The sequence below is a fragment of the Watersipora subatra genome, chromosome 9 (genome assembly GCF_963576615.1).
Source record: "Watersipora subatra chromosome 9, tzWatSuba1.1, whole genome shotgun sequence".
Taxonomy (NCBI): Eukaryota; Metazoa; Bryozoa; class Gymnolaemata; order Cheilostomatida; family Watersiporidae; genus Watersipora; species Watersipora subatra.
Genome location: NC_088716.1, coordinates 52,856,081 through 52,872,543, shown reverse-complemented (window position 1 = coordinate 52,872,543; position 16,463 = coordinate 52,856,081). Strand labels below are relative to the sequence as shown.

Sequence of the window (16,463 nt, the reverse complement as noted above, 5' to 3'; positions counted from 1 at the left end):
TGCCTCATAAAAAAGTACCTTGGTCATAATCAATACTCGAGAGAGTATAATGAAGATATGTACACATCTAAGGGTTTAACAGAGTGCTCAAACAAAGCTGTTAAAAAATATGCATAGGAACAAGTATACATGGGGTAAACCTTCTATACTTATTAATGTTCCATAAGCGCTCTGTGTGCCTGAATAAATCTGATTATGTATTTGAGCAGAATATGTTTAAATCATCAATATAAGCAGCTCTTAAAACTTGTTATAAACCAGAACCTCTGCTGAGTAAAATATAGCAATAAAATATTGTATTAGTTAAAACACAGCCAGTTGGTAAGTTTACGGCCGCTGAAAGCATTCAGCTATTTAGGATAAACACCACGATAATTAGGTACCTCTGGGTTGTTGCTATACCACAAACACACTGTTTGTATATGTAAGAACTAATACTAAATTTTATGATATACGCTAAAATGGCAATAGTGTCTAAAAAACCAAAATTAGAGTAAAAGATTATCAGCTCAAGCTTCTCAATGCGTCGTATACTAAAATATATCATTAAAATATGCTGTATCATCTAAAGCAATTGTTGATAATGAATCTCAAACTCAACAGGATGGTCAATAAGATAGCATCGCATGCATTGTCCATCTGGCCTGACGATTGTCTTCCAGTTACAGCTTTTGCAGATGTCACCAGTGTCGGGAAAAGGTTTAATATTAAGCCTGGATCCTACTCTAGAAACTTCAGGAATTATCCTCTCAGGGAGTCTGGCTGTACGGAAGTACGGACTTCCTTTACGATACGCACCTTATAAAAGAGATGATCAATAAAGCTCATACTCATGAAAAGGTGGCTTCACGCTGATGAAATACATCAATTGTGTTGCCCATGTGTTGGCAATCAAATGGCAAAACTATTTCTACTTTACGTATATCTACGTACATGATTGGTTAGTTTTCAACTAACATAATCTTTTTATCATTTTATTTATTTATAACAAAAACTCATTTTTTTGTGATTCACTTCCAAACAATAAGTGGGTGTCACACAAGCAGCTATTTATATATGGATAAACACCTCACTTATCGCGAGTAAGTGATTGCCGTCGGTGTACATTGGAATTGAAACATGGAACCTTTCAGACACCCTTTAACCTTAAATAATAATACTTTAAAACCAAATGTTTATCTCTTGTGTGATTCATTTCACATTGTACAAAAGCTATCACAAACACAAGTTGTTGATGATCTATAACAACTAAAAAGAGTGTTGATGATACTTCAATAGCATTAGTAGAAACATCATTAACCCTGTGAGGCCCATACACAGAAGCTTTGCTCTAAAAATTTTCAAACTTATTGGATAGTTTCCAGATATATGTATGAGTGTTTTTCTAATTTTTTTATTTTCTACAACGACCCTGACCTGAGATATTAAATGTTGCACTCACGCAACATTGGGCTTTAATGCTACCTATATACATTACGCATTAGACAATAGTGTTATGAAGTATTTGAGCCAGTAAAATAACTTTATTTGAATAAATAAATGGTAAATGTACTTATATACATATACATGTATACAGATACATACATAACATATATATAGTACATATATTGAATATATATACATTCAGTATATATAAATTGTATATATACATACATATGCGCATACATATATATGTATATATTGTATATATGCATACATATATGCACACACATATATATACATATATAAATATATATATATATATAAATATATATAACACAAGCATATAAGTTTACATCACTGTTTGGTACAAATGGACTAAATCCTGGAGCAATATCAACTGTTCCAAAGTAACTATAGCTCTCCATTCGCTTGCAGTGATAGGTACGAAAATAATTTTGTTCATCAAGAAAGCAGAGACTATTTCACATTTTGATTAGCTATTTTCTTGAACAGCTTGCCGTGACTTCGCTTTGGAGCCTTTATTGGCCAATGAGCAAAATGGTCATAGTGAACATTGCAGTGACCTCTTCCAATTTTTAGCTGGTGTAAGGCATAGACTAGCATCACCTGCTGCAGCTGGTCGTCCTTGTTTGGCAGCACCATTGACATGGATGAGACTGCCGGCAACTTCAGCTTGGAATTCTCTTCTATTTAGTACTTTATTTATGGTAGCTTGAGAAGGCGACTATCACTTCTGTAGATATTCCAAGTGTTGATTTCGGCTACCATTACAAATGTCGTTACAGGTAGAGATATCATCACCGGCTCTTCATGGCAAAACGATACTCTGCTAAAAATAAATCTTACAAATCACTGCCTCCCATATTTTTATGTGGTTGTATAACAGCAGGCATGTTATAGAAACGATGCTCTTTGGACGACTTGTCCCACCGTTTGGCTTGAGCAAAGGGCTGTACACCAGTCAATGAGGAGAGAACGGTGATATCTTTGTTGTCACACTATTTGACAGCAACCACATTGTTGACCTCCTTTACATAGCTGTCATAAGATCCTTTACTATCTCGTTTGAGGACTTTGCATTATTGAGCATGCACTCTTGAACCCTCTTGGTTCGAACGGTACCTGTATAGAACATCCCAGTTTTATTTAGCTCAGAGATGAAGGGAATAGCAATAAACAAGTTGCCTCCGACAATTTTGTACCTCCAGTTCTTTTGTAGAGTATATGTTAGCTTGAGCACAACATCAGCTTCTTAGCCCAACTCCATCTGCTTACCATCACCACCTTGGTATACTTCAGTCATGCAAAATGCCACTGACTCCTGTTCGATGCTAGATCTTGAAGCGCCATGGATGTGGCTTACTCTTTATGTATTGTCGGGTTCTATTTATAGACATTCATTCCATGTGGCACCTATCCTTCATCACATTTTCGAGAGCTCGTCTAGCAAATTCGTTCCATCAACTCTGCTTCTCATTCCAAGGCAATTGCCGTTGCTGTTTGAAGTGGAAGGCTTTGAATGCATTTTGTATCTACAAACTAAAATAGAATACTTTTAAATACTATTCATCTAACACCAAAAATCGCCCAAAAGAAATCCTACACACCTGACTATCATGCTATATCAAGTGAAATAATTGCACAATTTTGTATCATTCGGAAATACCAATTTGCTTTGGTAGTAAATGACTAATAGCCGTAGTACTAGTAGCAGTGAAGGTAACCTGGTAATATTACTTCAATGGTAGTCAGTGTACCTCTACTATCATCTTTACAACACTAAGTATTATGCACATCAACAAGAATGAAGAGCATTAGCCCTAAAAATGGTCTATTGGAATATCCGATACTAACCCCTTGGCTTGCAGCTTAGCTATGTAGAGCCCAATGTTGCACTCCTGCACAAGAAATTTTGAGCTCATATAGATCGAAGAAAAAAATTTACTTCTTCGAAACATTTAATTTGTGTAAAAATATGGTCAACATAGTACCAAAAAACAGAAAATGAGTTATTCCAACTTACCTCAGAGAGCTATAAATCTTTGCCTAAAAAGTTGCTTTCCTCATGTGTGGTCAACTCTCAATTCCATGGAATGTTCTAGAGTTATGTGATGACATCACGAGCATGACATTCAATCAATTTTGGGTTTAGGGTAGCATAAAGATATGCAAGAAGCCACTTGAGAATAATATTTGGCTATAAAACATTTGTAGTTGCTCTATCTAGTTTTGAAAATTATGTTGCACCAGTGCAACAAGGGGCCCCAGAGGGTTAAGGGCACTATGGCTTTGACACAAATCATATCAATTCTCAATAGTTGTTACAGTTGTCATCGCAATGAATTGTTTAGTATCATCAGTGTGTAGAGCCACAAAAGATACAGACTGTACACTTGTCTCTGTATATACACCTTCATTTTTCCCTTGAAGCAACAACCAAAGTTTTGGTTCCTCAGGAGGAAACTAAAATTGTGTCGACTCCACGTCGACCCCGTGTCGACCCCGTCTCGACATGGGGTCAACACGGGGTCAATATGCGTCGACTCTGCGCGTCAAACTCAGCAGGGTCACCACGAGGTCGAACCTTGTTGTACCTCGTCTGCCTTAAGAAGTTAGCAAGTATGTTGTGTATACCAACCATACAGCCATTGCAGAAGCCAAAGATCGATAGTCTGCACTTATAAACAAATGGTAGTAAACTATTTCTCTCAAAGGTCTCTTCGTATCGTTTTCTACTACCAAAATAATTAGAAAAATCAAATTATTTCTCTTGTTACGGTTGAAGAGTGTTCAGATTTAGCTGCTAATAAAAGAAAATCATAAATACAAGAATGGATTTCATGTTGAAGTCAAAAAGTACTTCTACATGTAATAACTCGAAACTAACATAACTTACTGTTTTTGGTCATGAAGTCTGCATAGCGTTTTGAAGCATACTTCACCACAGCAACCAAATCTTCACGAGAACCGTGGATAGATAGATTTGTATAAATTCTCTCCCTCAGTATGATGAGGTACATTACATCTGTAATAGCAGTCAAATAAAACTGACAAAAATACTGATAGTAGCAAGAATAGCACTTTTTTCACTTCATGCCTGCCTTAACAGTTTTTATCTCAAGGGTTGTGGAAGGATTGTAGCAGCAATTTGAAATCACTTGCTCTTAAAGGTTGACTTGCAGCAAAATTCACACTACAGTTATTTGGTATCATAAGATTCACCATGTCTTACTCTGTTGTGTTGTAGGTGCAAAATATATGGGAATGAGATTACAAGATCTTAAAAGCTAAAAAACGAACAGAAAATCGCAGCCACACGAGACCGCCGTAGTTTGGATTCGCTTTCCAAAGCGGCTCAAATGGAACGTAGCTATTACAGGATGGTTTCTGTTTACACTTTCATGCAACTTCATTCGTCGAAATATTTTCACAAATATACTTCACGCATTTATTAAAACCATGTCTATTGTTTTTACGCGTCTGTTTTATCGTCATTGTAATGCTGTCACTTTTAGCACTGATATCTTATAACTTACCGTAAAAAATCGTTAAACTTTTTAACCTTAGCTCTAAGGAGTACATATCATTGTCTGATAATCATGATGAGCCTGTTGGTTACCTGTGATAATCAAAAAATGCTGCAAAAATTATTTGCGAAGTATTGGGTCACGAGATCAAATTACAACTTGACGATTGAATAATGCCGAAACAAAACTGTAAAGTAGCGAGCATCTATATTTAATACGGGCACTTCAGTAAAACCCGAAGTGTTTGTCATAGACTAGTGCTACAATATGTTTTATAGTGAGCTTTTTATTGGCCTTTCAATACACGTGAGAACATCACGTGACAAGACGATAACCAAACTGTAATGAATACGTCAGATAAATAAACAGATTCCAATCTACGGCGGCTTTTCATTTTTGAGCTTTAAAGGGCTTGTAATCACATTTCCACGTATTTGGCACCTACAACACAACAGAGTAAGAGATGGTGAATCTTTTGATACCAAATAACTGTAATGTGAATTTTGTTGCAAGTCAACCTTTAAGAGCAATGCTTTGCTTTGTGCTAAATGCAACGCGTAAAAGTATTGCTCAGTTAGTTTAAATATTAGAATTTAGTTTTCCAGCGTGATTGGATTTTTATCTGATAATCCGTATCAATAATGTATGTTGAAATATTCTTAGGTGTTGAAAAAACTAACAAAAGGACCACAAGAATAAATTATTTTCTAGTTCTGAAAAAAATGTTGTGTGTATCTGAAAACAAAGAATTTTGTCAATAATTTTATTGGTCATAATGTGTAAAACTATATTTATGTGCAAATCTGCTTTTCATTATGTTTATAAACTGTGAGAGGAACGGCATAACATACCTTTTTATTAAAAGTACATTTATTTGTAGAAAACAAATATGAGTTGTTACTATTTATAGCGATGATAGACAACCAAAATAAAAAACCCACACAAAAATGTTTACTGAATGTATACATTATATTGCCTGTTACATTATTTGAGCAGCAGTTCAGCCACATTTTGTTCTGAATTTATGTTTTAAATCAGCTCAAAAACTACTATGAATTTTTTAAACAGATATAGCATTCAGTTAAGCACATTTCCAGATTGGTTCACTTGTGTAGAACTTTTCAAAGTTTAACGACTGATTTGTGAACGCTATATTTTACGCCCACCATTGCACATCATCTAGCTGTGTGCATATTTTACCTGTAGCAGCATAGGTCAAGAGTTCATCGCTAATGGGTCTTTTTTTCCAAAGAGAACTATCGGCAGTAAACGCTTTGTGCATTTTCTCTTTCTGATTGCCTAAAGATTCACACCCTGTCAAACGATTTAGTATAAATGATGGCTAGAGAGAGGGTTGGTTCACAGGCTAGTTATGTATAATCATAAATATTTGGGAAGTTAGCACTTGAAGGCCTATTGTAGCCCACTTGTGACAGATACATGTAGGAGGAACACTAAGAAGCTAGAGAGGTAAATACAGTGTAAAAAGGTAGTGGTGTCATTCAAAACACTCAGAAATAATTTTGTTGATAATTATATGAGTATCACACAAGTTGGAAAGAAATGGAGTTTTTGAAAAATGGAAAAATTAAACAGTTTTGTTCTAAAATGCCTCAAAAACAAAAATGTTATATTAGCCTTTATATAAATGGGATATAAATTTATCAGATAACACACACAGCTGACATCTTTACAGCCCTCATTAGTGATAGCTTTCAACTAATTTTATAAGGTTCCTGAAATATTTGTTTACTGTTTTGCTAAACAAATGGCCTGGGTATTGAGCGTATGTATATGCATTAGTAACTGAAAGAGATATCACCTTCCCTCTCCCATTAGCAAACGGCTCGGTATGAACATCTGTCAACTGTTTATTATAATGTACAAAAGATTAGTGATGCTAATATATTGAGAAGGCAACTCAATAATTAAACACCTAACGTTTCTCAAGCTTACTGGCACCATTTTACAGTGTTCAGGACTACCTTGTAACTTCAAAGAATTTTTATTAGGTAACCTGAGATCTTACTATTGCCTGACATTAAAAACTGAAACACATGCACAATTTAACATATTTAAAATTTAGAGAATTTCAGATAAATTAAAAAAAGTAAGAGGAAATTTGATAAAAAAACATGCAAGAACTATAAAATGATTTTCAAGTAATGATTTTTTTTACAGAATTTTCTGACCATAAGAAAAACTTGAGCGAAAATGGAAGTTTTGATTTCAGTAATTCTTTTTACATGTATGTCAGCTTGAAACAAAGTTACAGTTGGTTTTACAATTTACAAAGCAAGCACTGCGGGTAAGCTTCATATAATTTCGAGGTGAACAATAAACACAGCTGGTTTCTATCTACAAGTTAGATTCATAAGAAGGCATCATTAGCCTGTTAGAATGTAGTTCAAAAGCAAAAGCAAAAAATGAAGGAAAAATTGAAAGAAATGGTTATTAGAATAAAAATAATTGGAGGAAACCAAAATATGTGACCAAGACAAAAAAATCAATATGGAGCCAAAATGAGACAATTTAAAAAAATGAACATGGAAGAAAGTGGAATTTGTATTACCTTCAATGTGGTAGTCCAAGCACTTCTGTAGTCCTGATACACAGGCACGACTCATACCATGGAGCTGCATTTGCAGAGAGTTTAGAATCTGCACGTCTTCAATTTCTGTAAGTCAATAATCAAGAAAGACCTCTGACCACATTATAAAATATTATATTGTGAATGTCTTGGTAAATACATAGTATTATTATTCTCATTTCTCAGACTGACTAAAGAAGGAGTTATTGTTCCCGTCGTTCATCAATTGCATTGCGTCATCATTTCTAATACGCAATGATCTTCAGTCAGATTGCGTGACACGTGCATCAGTTTACAGTTTGCTATGCCTTCGGTGTTGTTAGCGCATGATTGGCTGGTGCGAGTGAGCCAGACTTGTAAGCCAGTGATATGTGATCTCAGGTCTGGTCATTGACCTGTCAACTCGGTTTTAGCAGACGAACGCGCGCAGTTAGCTTGCTCAGTCAAAATGAGCCAGTCTGCTTTCCTTGCAGGTGATCATTTATTTGATTACTTTAAGAATTATAATTTGTTACACACAGTCTAAAAGTTGTTTACCAAAAGGCAAAAGGTACTACTAGTTATGAGCTATTATATTTTTAATCTGTATGTTCTTGTTCTTCCATTTGCCTATGGTCGTACTGTGCAAACCTGGTGATGTTGCTATTCATTCAACTAGTTATGAACTTTTGTATTGATTACTTGCATTTGAGTAAGATTATTCTATTATGAGGATCGCCAGATTTCGAAACTTCCCATTAAGATTTCACTGAAAATATCGTTTAACTTTATTTTTACAACAAAGTTCTTTATTTTCTCCACATTTTATTCTATTATAAACTGTACAATATAATGAATATTAACATAAAAATGAATTAAAATAAATTTTTTGTTGGTTGTTGAGTTTTCAATGGTATTGCATCAGAAAGTATCATTCAGTTGGAACGTTGTTGTTCTCTGCATAGAGATAAAATATAAATTTCAAAATGTTCTCAAATTAAAGTGAGACAACTTTTGTTGCAGTTTAAATATAATTCGCAAGCATTTCAATTTCTAAGCACCAGTTTTACCATTATTAACACCTTCAAGACAGCGTCACGCTAGTCATTAAAAATTGCTGTAGTAGTAATTAGCTTGTTTGAGAAAATTATTATTATTACCTCACGACTCCATCCAGACAAACTTTTAGTAAAATAGAAAATTAGACATTTCTAGCAAATTTGTACAATAATAATTGGTCTTGAAACACCAGAGTTCCAAAAAATTTTCAATCATGAATATGACACTAATTTAATTATGATTATCTCCCCATCAGCGCTAATTCAAAATTATCCCAGTCACGAACTTCAATAATGAAAAAAAGACTTGTATACTTTATTTGCAAAACAGAATACAAAAACAACTGTGGAAGAGATCATTGTGAATTGCTTCTCGTTGGTTTTAATAACATAGACTGGTTTTAAATCTTTTTAAATATAATAATACTGATGAACGTATGTATGAGCAGGTATGATTGTCACAGTCGTTACTTTTTAGTGTCTTGTATAAGTACATTTTCGTTAGCCATTGGCGTTGTAAACAATACCGAGACTGGTAGTAAAGTTTTATTTAAAATAAATATTTTATATAATACACCGTGAACTACGCACTTGTCTGACATTAAAGATTAGGTTAATGTGCTTTTGAAATATTCTTGTCACTTGTTAGTTTCGGCTAAATAACGATCGCCTATAGATAGTACATGGTAAGATAGTAAATAAAAAATAGCAAATGGTAAGACAGTAAATAACAATAATCGAACATTAAAATACAGTAAGTAATTTTGTTGTTAATAATATGATTATATATATTATATCATTTCTAAATTATGTTTTTATTTTTACATGAAATTGAATAGTTTTTTTTAAAAACATAATGTTTAACAAGATTTTATATTTTTATTATATAATGTATTACATTATATTCATTGTTTATTTGATTCTACACTGCCATTTGCATGTATCGTATAGGCAGTAATTAATGTATTAACTATAAATGTAAAATAATACTATTAATACTAATTATATTATTATTAATAATATAATACTAGATAAAATATCATCTAAGCTCAGATAATAAATGCTGTTAGTAAATATTTATAATGTTAATAAAAATAATATTTATTGTTCATATTCTATCAAATATTTATTAATAGTGTTTCAAATGTTAGTTATCAATAATTTAACTAGTCACAAGAAGTAGTACTAAATTTTAGTTAGTGAAATTGATAAAAACAAATGAATTTTAAATACAATAAAGTATAGGCTAAAAATCAGCATAAAGTGCTCGATACTAAAGTAGAGCTTACTGTAAATTTGGTAAGAAATTTATTAAAATTTGAGTAAGCGTAAAAATTGCATAAATTTTAAATATATTTTATTAAATATAAAATCAATAAAACAACACTCTAACTTTAGATAAAACACTTGATTACTATTAGTTTCATGCATGGTAAGAGCAATCAACACACCATCACCATGATTTCATGACCATAAGTGAAAGATATACAAGATGAAAGAACACTTTCGAGTGAGAGGCAAAAGCTAGCACTAAAAGGAGGTAATAATACTGTCAGTAAAGATCATTGTATATATAATTATATATAATTATAAACAGAAGCATTGAAAATGCAATAAAATACGTAATTCAACTAAGACCCCCTCGGTGAAGGGATGTATTCCATAAAACCATATATGTACTAATAAAAGGAATTGTAAGTTTTTATTGCTTTTGGCATGGCAATTAATTTCTTTAGTTGTTTTTGAAAATTGTTCAAAATTTACAAATTTTCGAGATAGATATGTGTAATGTGTCTCTTGTGGGTTTATTTTTTTGTAAAACTATTTGTTAGAACTAAGAGTTACAAAAAATAATTTTTAATTCGGTATAGTAGCATTTGCACATTTTATAGTTAAATATGACGATAATGCAATGAGCACTGCGATACAATATCACACTATTTGAAGTTCTGTAATTCCACCTTATTTGTTCTACCATAAATTTAATACAGCTAAAGCTGTTGTTTGACTATGTTATTGATTTTATTAAGCAACAGGTTTATGGCAAAGAAAATAATTAAAACTATTGCATAGTTTTTTAGCTCGCTTAAAATTCTCGATTCATTTTGCACAAAAGATGGCACAAAGGCAAGCTTGTTGAAAGTACATCCTTGTTTACATCTTCATTCACAATCTTTACCTCTCATTGGTATGATTATTTTTTGCAATGGAATCAAGTACATTCAAAAAATTTAATACAAAACTTAGTTCTTTGTTTGTTTGTTTGTATTTTCATCAAAGAATCAAAAAAACATAATAGAAAAATCAATCTATATTTAATGATGAGGGCCCACGTGCACAATAGTGTAGCTAGTCGAGGTGCAGAGCCCGGGTAGACAGTCAACAAAAACAAAAGTTCATTTACTGCAAAAAAAGCTATGTCAGAGAGTCAAGGAGCCATTGTTTCAGAGTAGTTCGAAAAACAGTGTGATTTTCAATCCGCCTCAATTCGACCGGCAGTCCGTTCCAGGCAGCCGCCAGCTGGTAAGCAACATGCCTGTGGCCAACAGCGGAGGTCGAAGGTGGCAAGGGAAGAGAAAATTGAGAGTTTCTGGTATCATAAGGTGGATCTGGCTTAGATTTAATATAGCTTTTAAATTCAGAATGAGCCAATGTGCAAATACGTAAAAGATATAATTCATGAATAGGTAGAATATTTGCTTTTTTGTAAAGATCAGAAGTATGATAGGTGGGGGTTTATTAAAAATTATTCTCAATAGTTGATTTTGAATTACCAAAATTTTATTTAAGAAGGATTTAAGTTCTAGAAGATAACATGAAAATAAAATAATATTTAGACTTAAATAAAAATCCAATATTTGCCAAAAGCCAGTATTAGGTGTGCATTAGTCGTATATAAGGCATGCAGACTATCTCATGGGTTAACCTAAGTATTTGGTGAACAGAATTTTTACTTTTTATTGGAAGGCCCTGCTAAGGAGAATATCTTCCATCGGTAATTGAATTTTCTCTCATCATTTCACATTTCAAGCATGATTGCTTCTTTGCCAGCTAGTCAAGTAGGAGGGGTCAAAGGAGGTAAAATCAAGGAAGGTCAAGTTCAAAGGAGGATGCGATCTGCTTGAATACAGACTACTCAAGGTTGTATTGTCAGTGTAACTAAGTTGTAAAAACTTGCAGCTAAGCGACTTCCAATCATGTTCAATTTGGTTTGATCACATGTAATGGAAGCTTAGTTAACCAACATACCAGTAGAAAATACAATATTTATTCTATCACAAATGATCAAGTAGTCACGCGTCTAGCAGATAAAAATAGCTGGCTTTATCAGCAGGCTCATAACTAATTTTAGTCAAGGAGTAGTGGCAGCAAAAGAAATGTGTGAGCCTATCGAGTAAGTTGGCGGCAGCATAGCATTTAGAGGTGACATGAGTAGCTCTGCAAACGTAATCTGAATTTACACAGCTAAAGTTTTCTTCTCTTCCTTATTCTTGAGTACAGTGTATCTGCCCTGGTTAAAGGTTGACTTGCAACAAAATTCATTTTACAGTGATTTGGTATCAAACATCTTAAGGTAAGGCCACATGTGACGATTTTATCCTTGGTTCTGACCGAAATGAACGAAAAACACTGAATTATTCGGCCTACATTCGCAGAATTTTCAGAGCTGTGCATGCACACCAAAATCATCGACAAAACGCTTTTACTTGGCAAAACAAATTATTTTTGCATTTAGCAGCTTTTATAGCTACAATCGCGATTTTAGCAGCTTTTGCGATTGTTATAGTCCAAGAGGTTTATGACAACAGACAATAAAACTACCAGCGCAATTCAACATAGTACATACGATGCAACTGCCTAAATTGCGATATTGTTGGTTTTTTATCGTTTGGACAACATGGCTATAAATAATTTCTTTTTCAATAATAACAATAATAATAATAATAATAATAATAACAATAATAATTTCTTTTTAGCAGCAAAAGTTCTGTTGTAAAAAGAGTTGCCATCTTTAGTGCAATCAAGTCAGTTGCATCATATTTACTATAGCAAATCGCATTAGTATTTTTCTTGCGTGTCGCGTTATGTATCTTGGACTATGTAAATTAGAAAAGCTGCTAGAATCGTGCTCGCTAATAATTTGTTTAGCCAATAAAAGGGGTTCGTTGACGATTTCAGTATGTAATGCACAGCTCTGACAAATCTGTGAATTTAGGCCAAATAATTTTTGTGTTTTTTGGTTAATTTCGTGATTTCGGTCAGAACCAACGATAAAATCGTCACGTGTGACCGTACTTTTACTCTGCTGCGTTGCAGGTGCAAAATATGTCGAAACATGATAACAAGCTCTTAAAAGCTCAAAAACGAGCAGTTAATTGCAGCCATCATGAAAACGCCGTAGTTTGGAATCCCCCTCTTAAACGGCTCAAATAGGTCGCAGTTGCACACGATATGCTTTTGTTTACACTTTCATGAAACCTCGTTTGGCGAAATATTGTCGCAAATATACTTCACACATTCAACAAAACTATGTCTATTGTCCTTGCGCGTCTATTTCATCATCATTGTAATGCTGCCACTTTAAACACTGATACATCAAAACCTAGCCTAGGGTTGCACGATAGCCAATTTCGATAGCCGATAGTTGTTTTTCTCGATATGAATATGCTGCCTATTTTTAGCCTATCGAAACATCCGAAACAAATATATCGTTATCGAATAATAAAAAATAATATAACCCAATAGTTATCGCCCTCGCATAGCTTGAACACATGGTTAACTCGAACGGATTTGTTTGATCCGTTCCCACGCAATGATAAATTGCTTTAGATAACTCGACCTCAACTTGGTTAACTCGAACAGTTTTTTGCCCAACGGCTATTACGACGGTTGTTGACGCTTTAGAATATCGCTTTATTCCAAGTCATAGAGCCAAACCTCAACTTTTAGTAGTTCTTAGACGTCGTTATTACCATCATCGGCAAAATATTTTTGTTAACGACTTTTCTAAAAATTTGCAAAAAAATCAAATTTTGCCAATCATCTGCTTAGCGATGGCCCTCCGAAAGCTAAGAAAAGTGAGCTAACCTTCGAATAAACTTGAAGAAAAATCAGCAAACTTGATCTTGGTTAAAACAATGATATACAGCCCCCTGTATATCATTCCTGGGGCTGTATATTATTGGTTAAAACGCTCAAAAAAAGATGTCTTTTCTTCTGAGCATTTCAACAGCAATCAAGTTTGGCTAATTTTAATCTGAAATCGACCTGGCAATCACATCACTTCAAACAACAAACTAATCTCAAGTGATAGAAATGTCTCTATACTTTCTGATGAAATTTTTTTCAAACTTTACACTAGAAGCCTTTTAACTTGCAACAAGCCATCTATGCGTTTGATTTATATATAGTTTGAATATGTACATTTATCTACTAATAAATACATGAACTTGTGACAGTGCTCTGATAACTTGAACACTCTGATAACTCGAACACCTTTTCCTAGTTCTTCCCACAATCCTCGATCTTTTCAGGCACGATAGTTCGATAGTTTTACCAGCTGCCAAGTCACTCGATAACTATCAGTGAACTCTGATAGTCTGCTCATTGATAATTCGATACTATCGCTATCAGTGGGACAACTCTAACGATAGTCGATAACACCTTTTCAAACAACAAATGCCATCCCTAACCTAGCCTAAAGTTAGTTTAATTTTTTAACTTTAGGTCGGAGTGCATATCAACCTCTGATGAACATGAGAGCCTGTTGGTCACCTGTGATAGTCAAAAAATGCTGCAAAAATTGTTCACGACATTTGGCATGAATTATTGGTCACATGATGTGATTACAATCCCAACTAAATGATTAGACCAAGCTGAAATGAAACTGTAAATTAGTGAGCATCTATATTTGATACGGGCCTTTCAGTAGAACCCCAATTTTTTTGACATAAAATAGTGCTAGGAGAGTTTTGAATTGAACCTTTTATTGGCCTTTCAATTCAAATGATACTAGTCCTGGTAGCAGGTGTCAAAACAATAATTATGTTAAGTTGAGTACGTCATCAAAATAAAGGGATTCCAAACTATGGCATTTTCATGACGGCTGCAATTAACTGTTCGTTTTTGAGCTTTTAAGAGCTTGTAATCACATTTCCACATATTTTGCACCTACACCACAGCAGAGTAAGACATGGTGAACCCTTTGATATCAAATAACTGTAATGTGAATTTTGTTGCAAGTTACTCTTTAAGTAGTTGTACAAAGTGCAAACGAAATCAGCCACATGGTCATTGCCATGGCCAATGGCCACTCAAAAGCATTAGTCATAGTGTTGGTGCTGAAGAAATTGTCTGCTCATAAGCTATTGATAATCATCTCAAAGCTTGCTATTGGCAAAAAGAAATTTTTATTAAGTTTCAATTTACAGCAATACTAGCAATTTATGCAATGTTTTGACTGACCTTTGACCTCCACATTGTATTGATATTTCAAGGCATTGCAATCCTCTCTGCAGTCATAAAAGAGCTTGGTTATAGTAGAACTTTCTAGAATGTCCTTCAGACCTGATAAATATATAGGAATCACAAGGATATAAAATACTAAGGTTTAAGCTCAACAGATAACAAGGGCTAAATTTATGAAGAGCTTCAATGAAGAAGCATTGAGTATTAAATCATAGCACTCGTTCGTAGTTGTAAGAGGGGCTACTAACAAAAATCCATAGTATTTTGAAACAGATTTAGTGCTAGATATATACTTGTGTGTACAGACCATATCTAGGTCTTCAACGAGCAGATAATAATAGGTGTTTTATCAAAACCAAATTAACACATTAGACCACTTGTAAGTTGAGGTGATATCATAGCAATCATAGCCTTTCTCTTATTACACTGAGGAGTTGCTATCCAATTTATTCCAATGTTATTTTAATCTCACCCAAACACATTAGACTGCTGCCGAGTTTACTCACCTGCACTGAATGCCATCTCTTTCAGAGCCACGATGTCGAATAGATAAATCTTTGAAGATGTAGCAACTTGCAAAAGGCACAACTCCCCATCACGCCCTAAATTTACTCCTTCACAATCAACACTCAGTAGACTATGTTCTTTGAGGTCTTTGATTGCTTTTTCTACTTCCTCCATTGTCTCGACCAGGATGCGCTTTTTGGAAGAACTCGCCATGATTCTTCTGCTGACTTTCTGTGGAAGCTAGTTGGCGGACAACCAATTTAGGCAAACATGTAAGTTATAGTTGTAGAAGGCTTATATAAAGCCTGTTAAATTAGTCATAGCTATCTGCAGTTAAATAAGAGTCTTTACAGGTTTCTGTGAAGCCGGTAGATTAGCCGGCCAGCACTTCTTCCAGACAGTAAGACTTATTCTAAATACATGTACTTGCTGAAAGTAAGCAGAGTGTAAAGTAGGCATATACTTACAGCAGCATATGCATTGTGGGCTGACTGAAGCATCTTTTTTATAGCAAACTCAGCAGCCATAACAATGGACATCAGTAAGAGCCATCTTCAACTGTAATGTACAGATCTAAAAGCAAACGTTTTAGCATAATACAAATTTTTTTCAAATCTGAAGTCAGTTGAGAGAATATGGTCAAAGGGATTTTACGATTAACTAATTCCAACATACGAAGTAAAAATTTCGAAAATATTTGAAGACACTTGAAGTAACATCCAGCAGTTTTTATACTATCGGAGTTTCGTAAGTAAAAGTGAAGAGGATGATAAAAATTGAAAATCAAACACACAAAAATATAAATATAGCAAAAAAATATATATATTGAACATCAACTAAAGCATCACTAGTTGGAATTTAAGTAAACTACGCATGGCAGGTCACTATCAG

The 16,463-nt window shown here is 33.9% G+C and overlaps 1 protein-coding gene across 1 annotated transcript; it reads right to left on the bottom strand.

Moving 5' to 3' along the window:
- Positions 1-565: 565 nt before the first annotated feature.
- On the bottom strand, positions 566-15,785 carry LOC137405206 (uncharacterized). The gene is made up of 4 exons (XM_068091434.1): positions 15,572-15,785; positions 15,063-15,164; positions 6,171-6,284; positions 566-798 (listed from the first exon to the last, which is right to left on the bottom strand). The coding sequence occupies exons 1-4, from the start codon at positions 15,783-15,785 to the stop codon at positions 566-568; spliced, it is 663 nt and encodes a 220-aa protein (XP_067947535.1).
- Between the last annotated feature and the right edge of the window lie 678 nt (positions 15,786-16,463).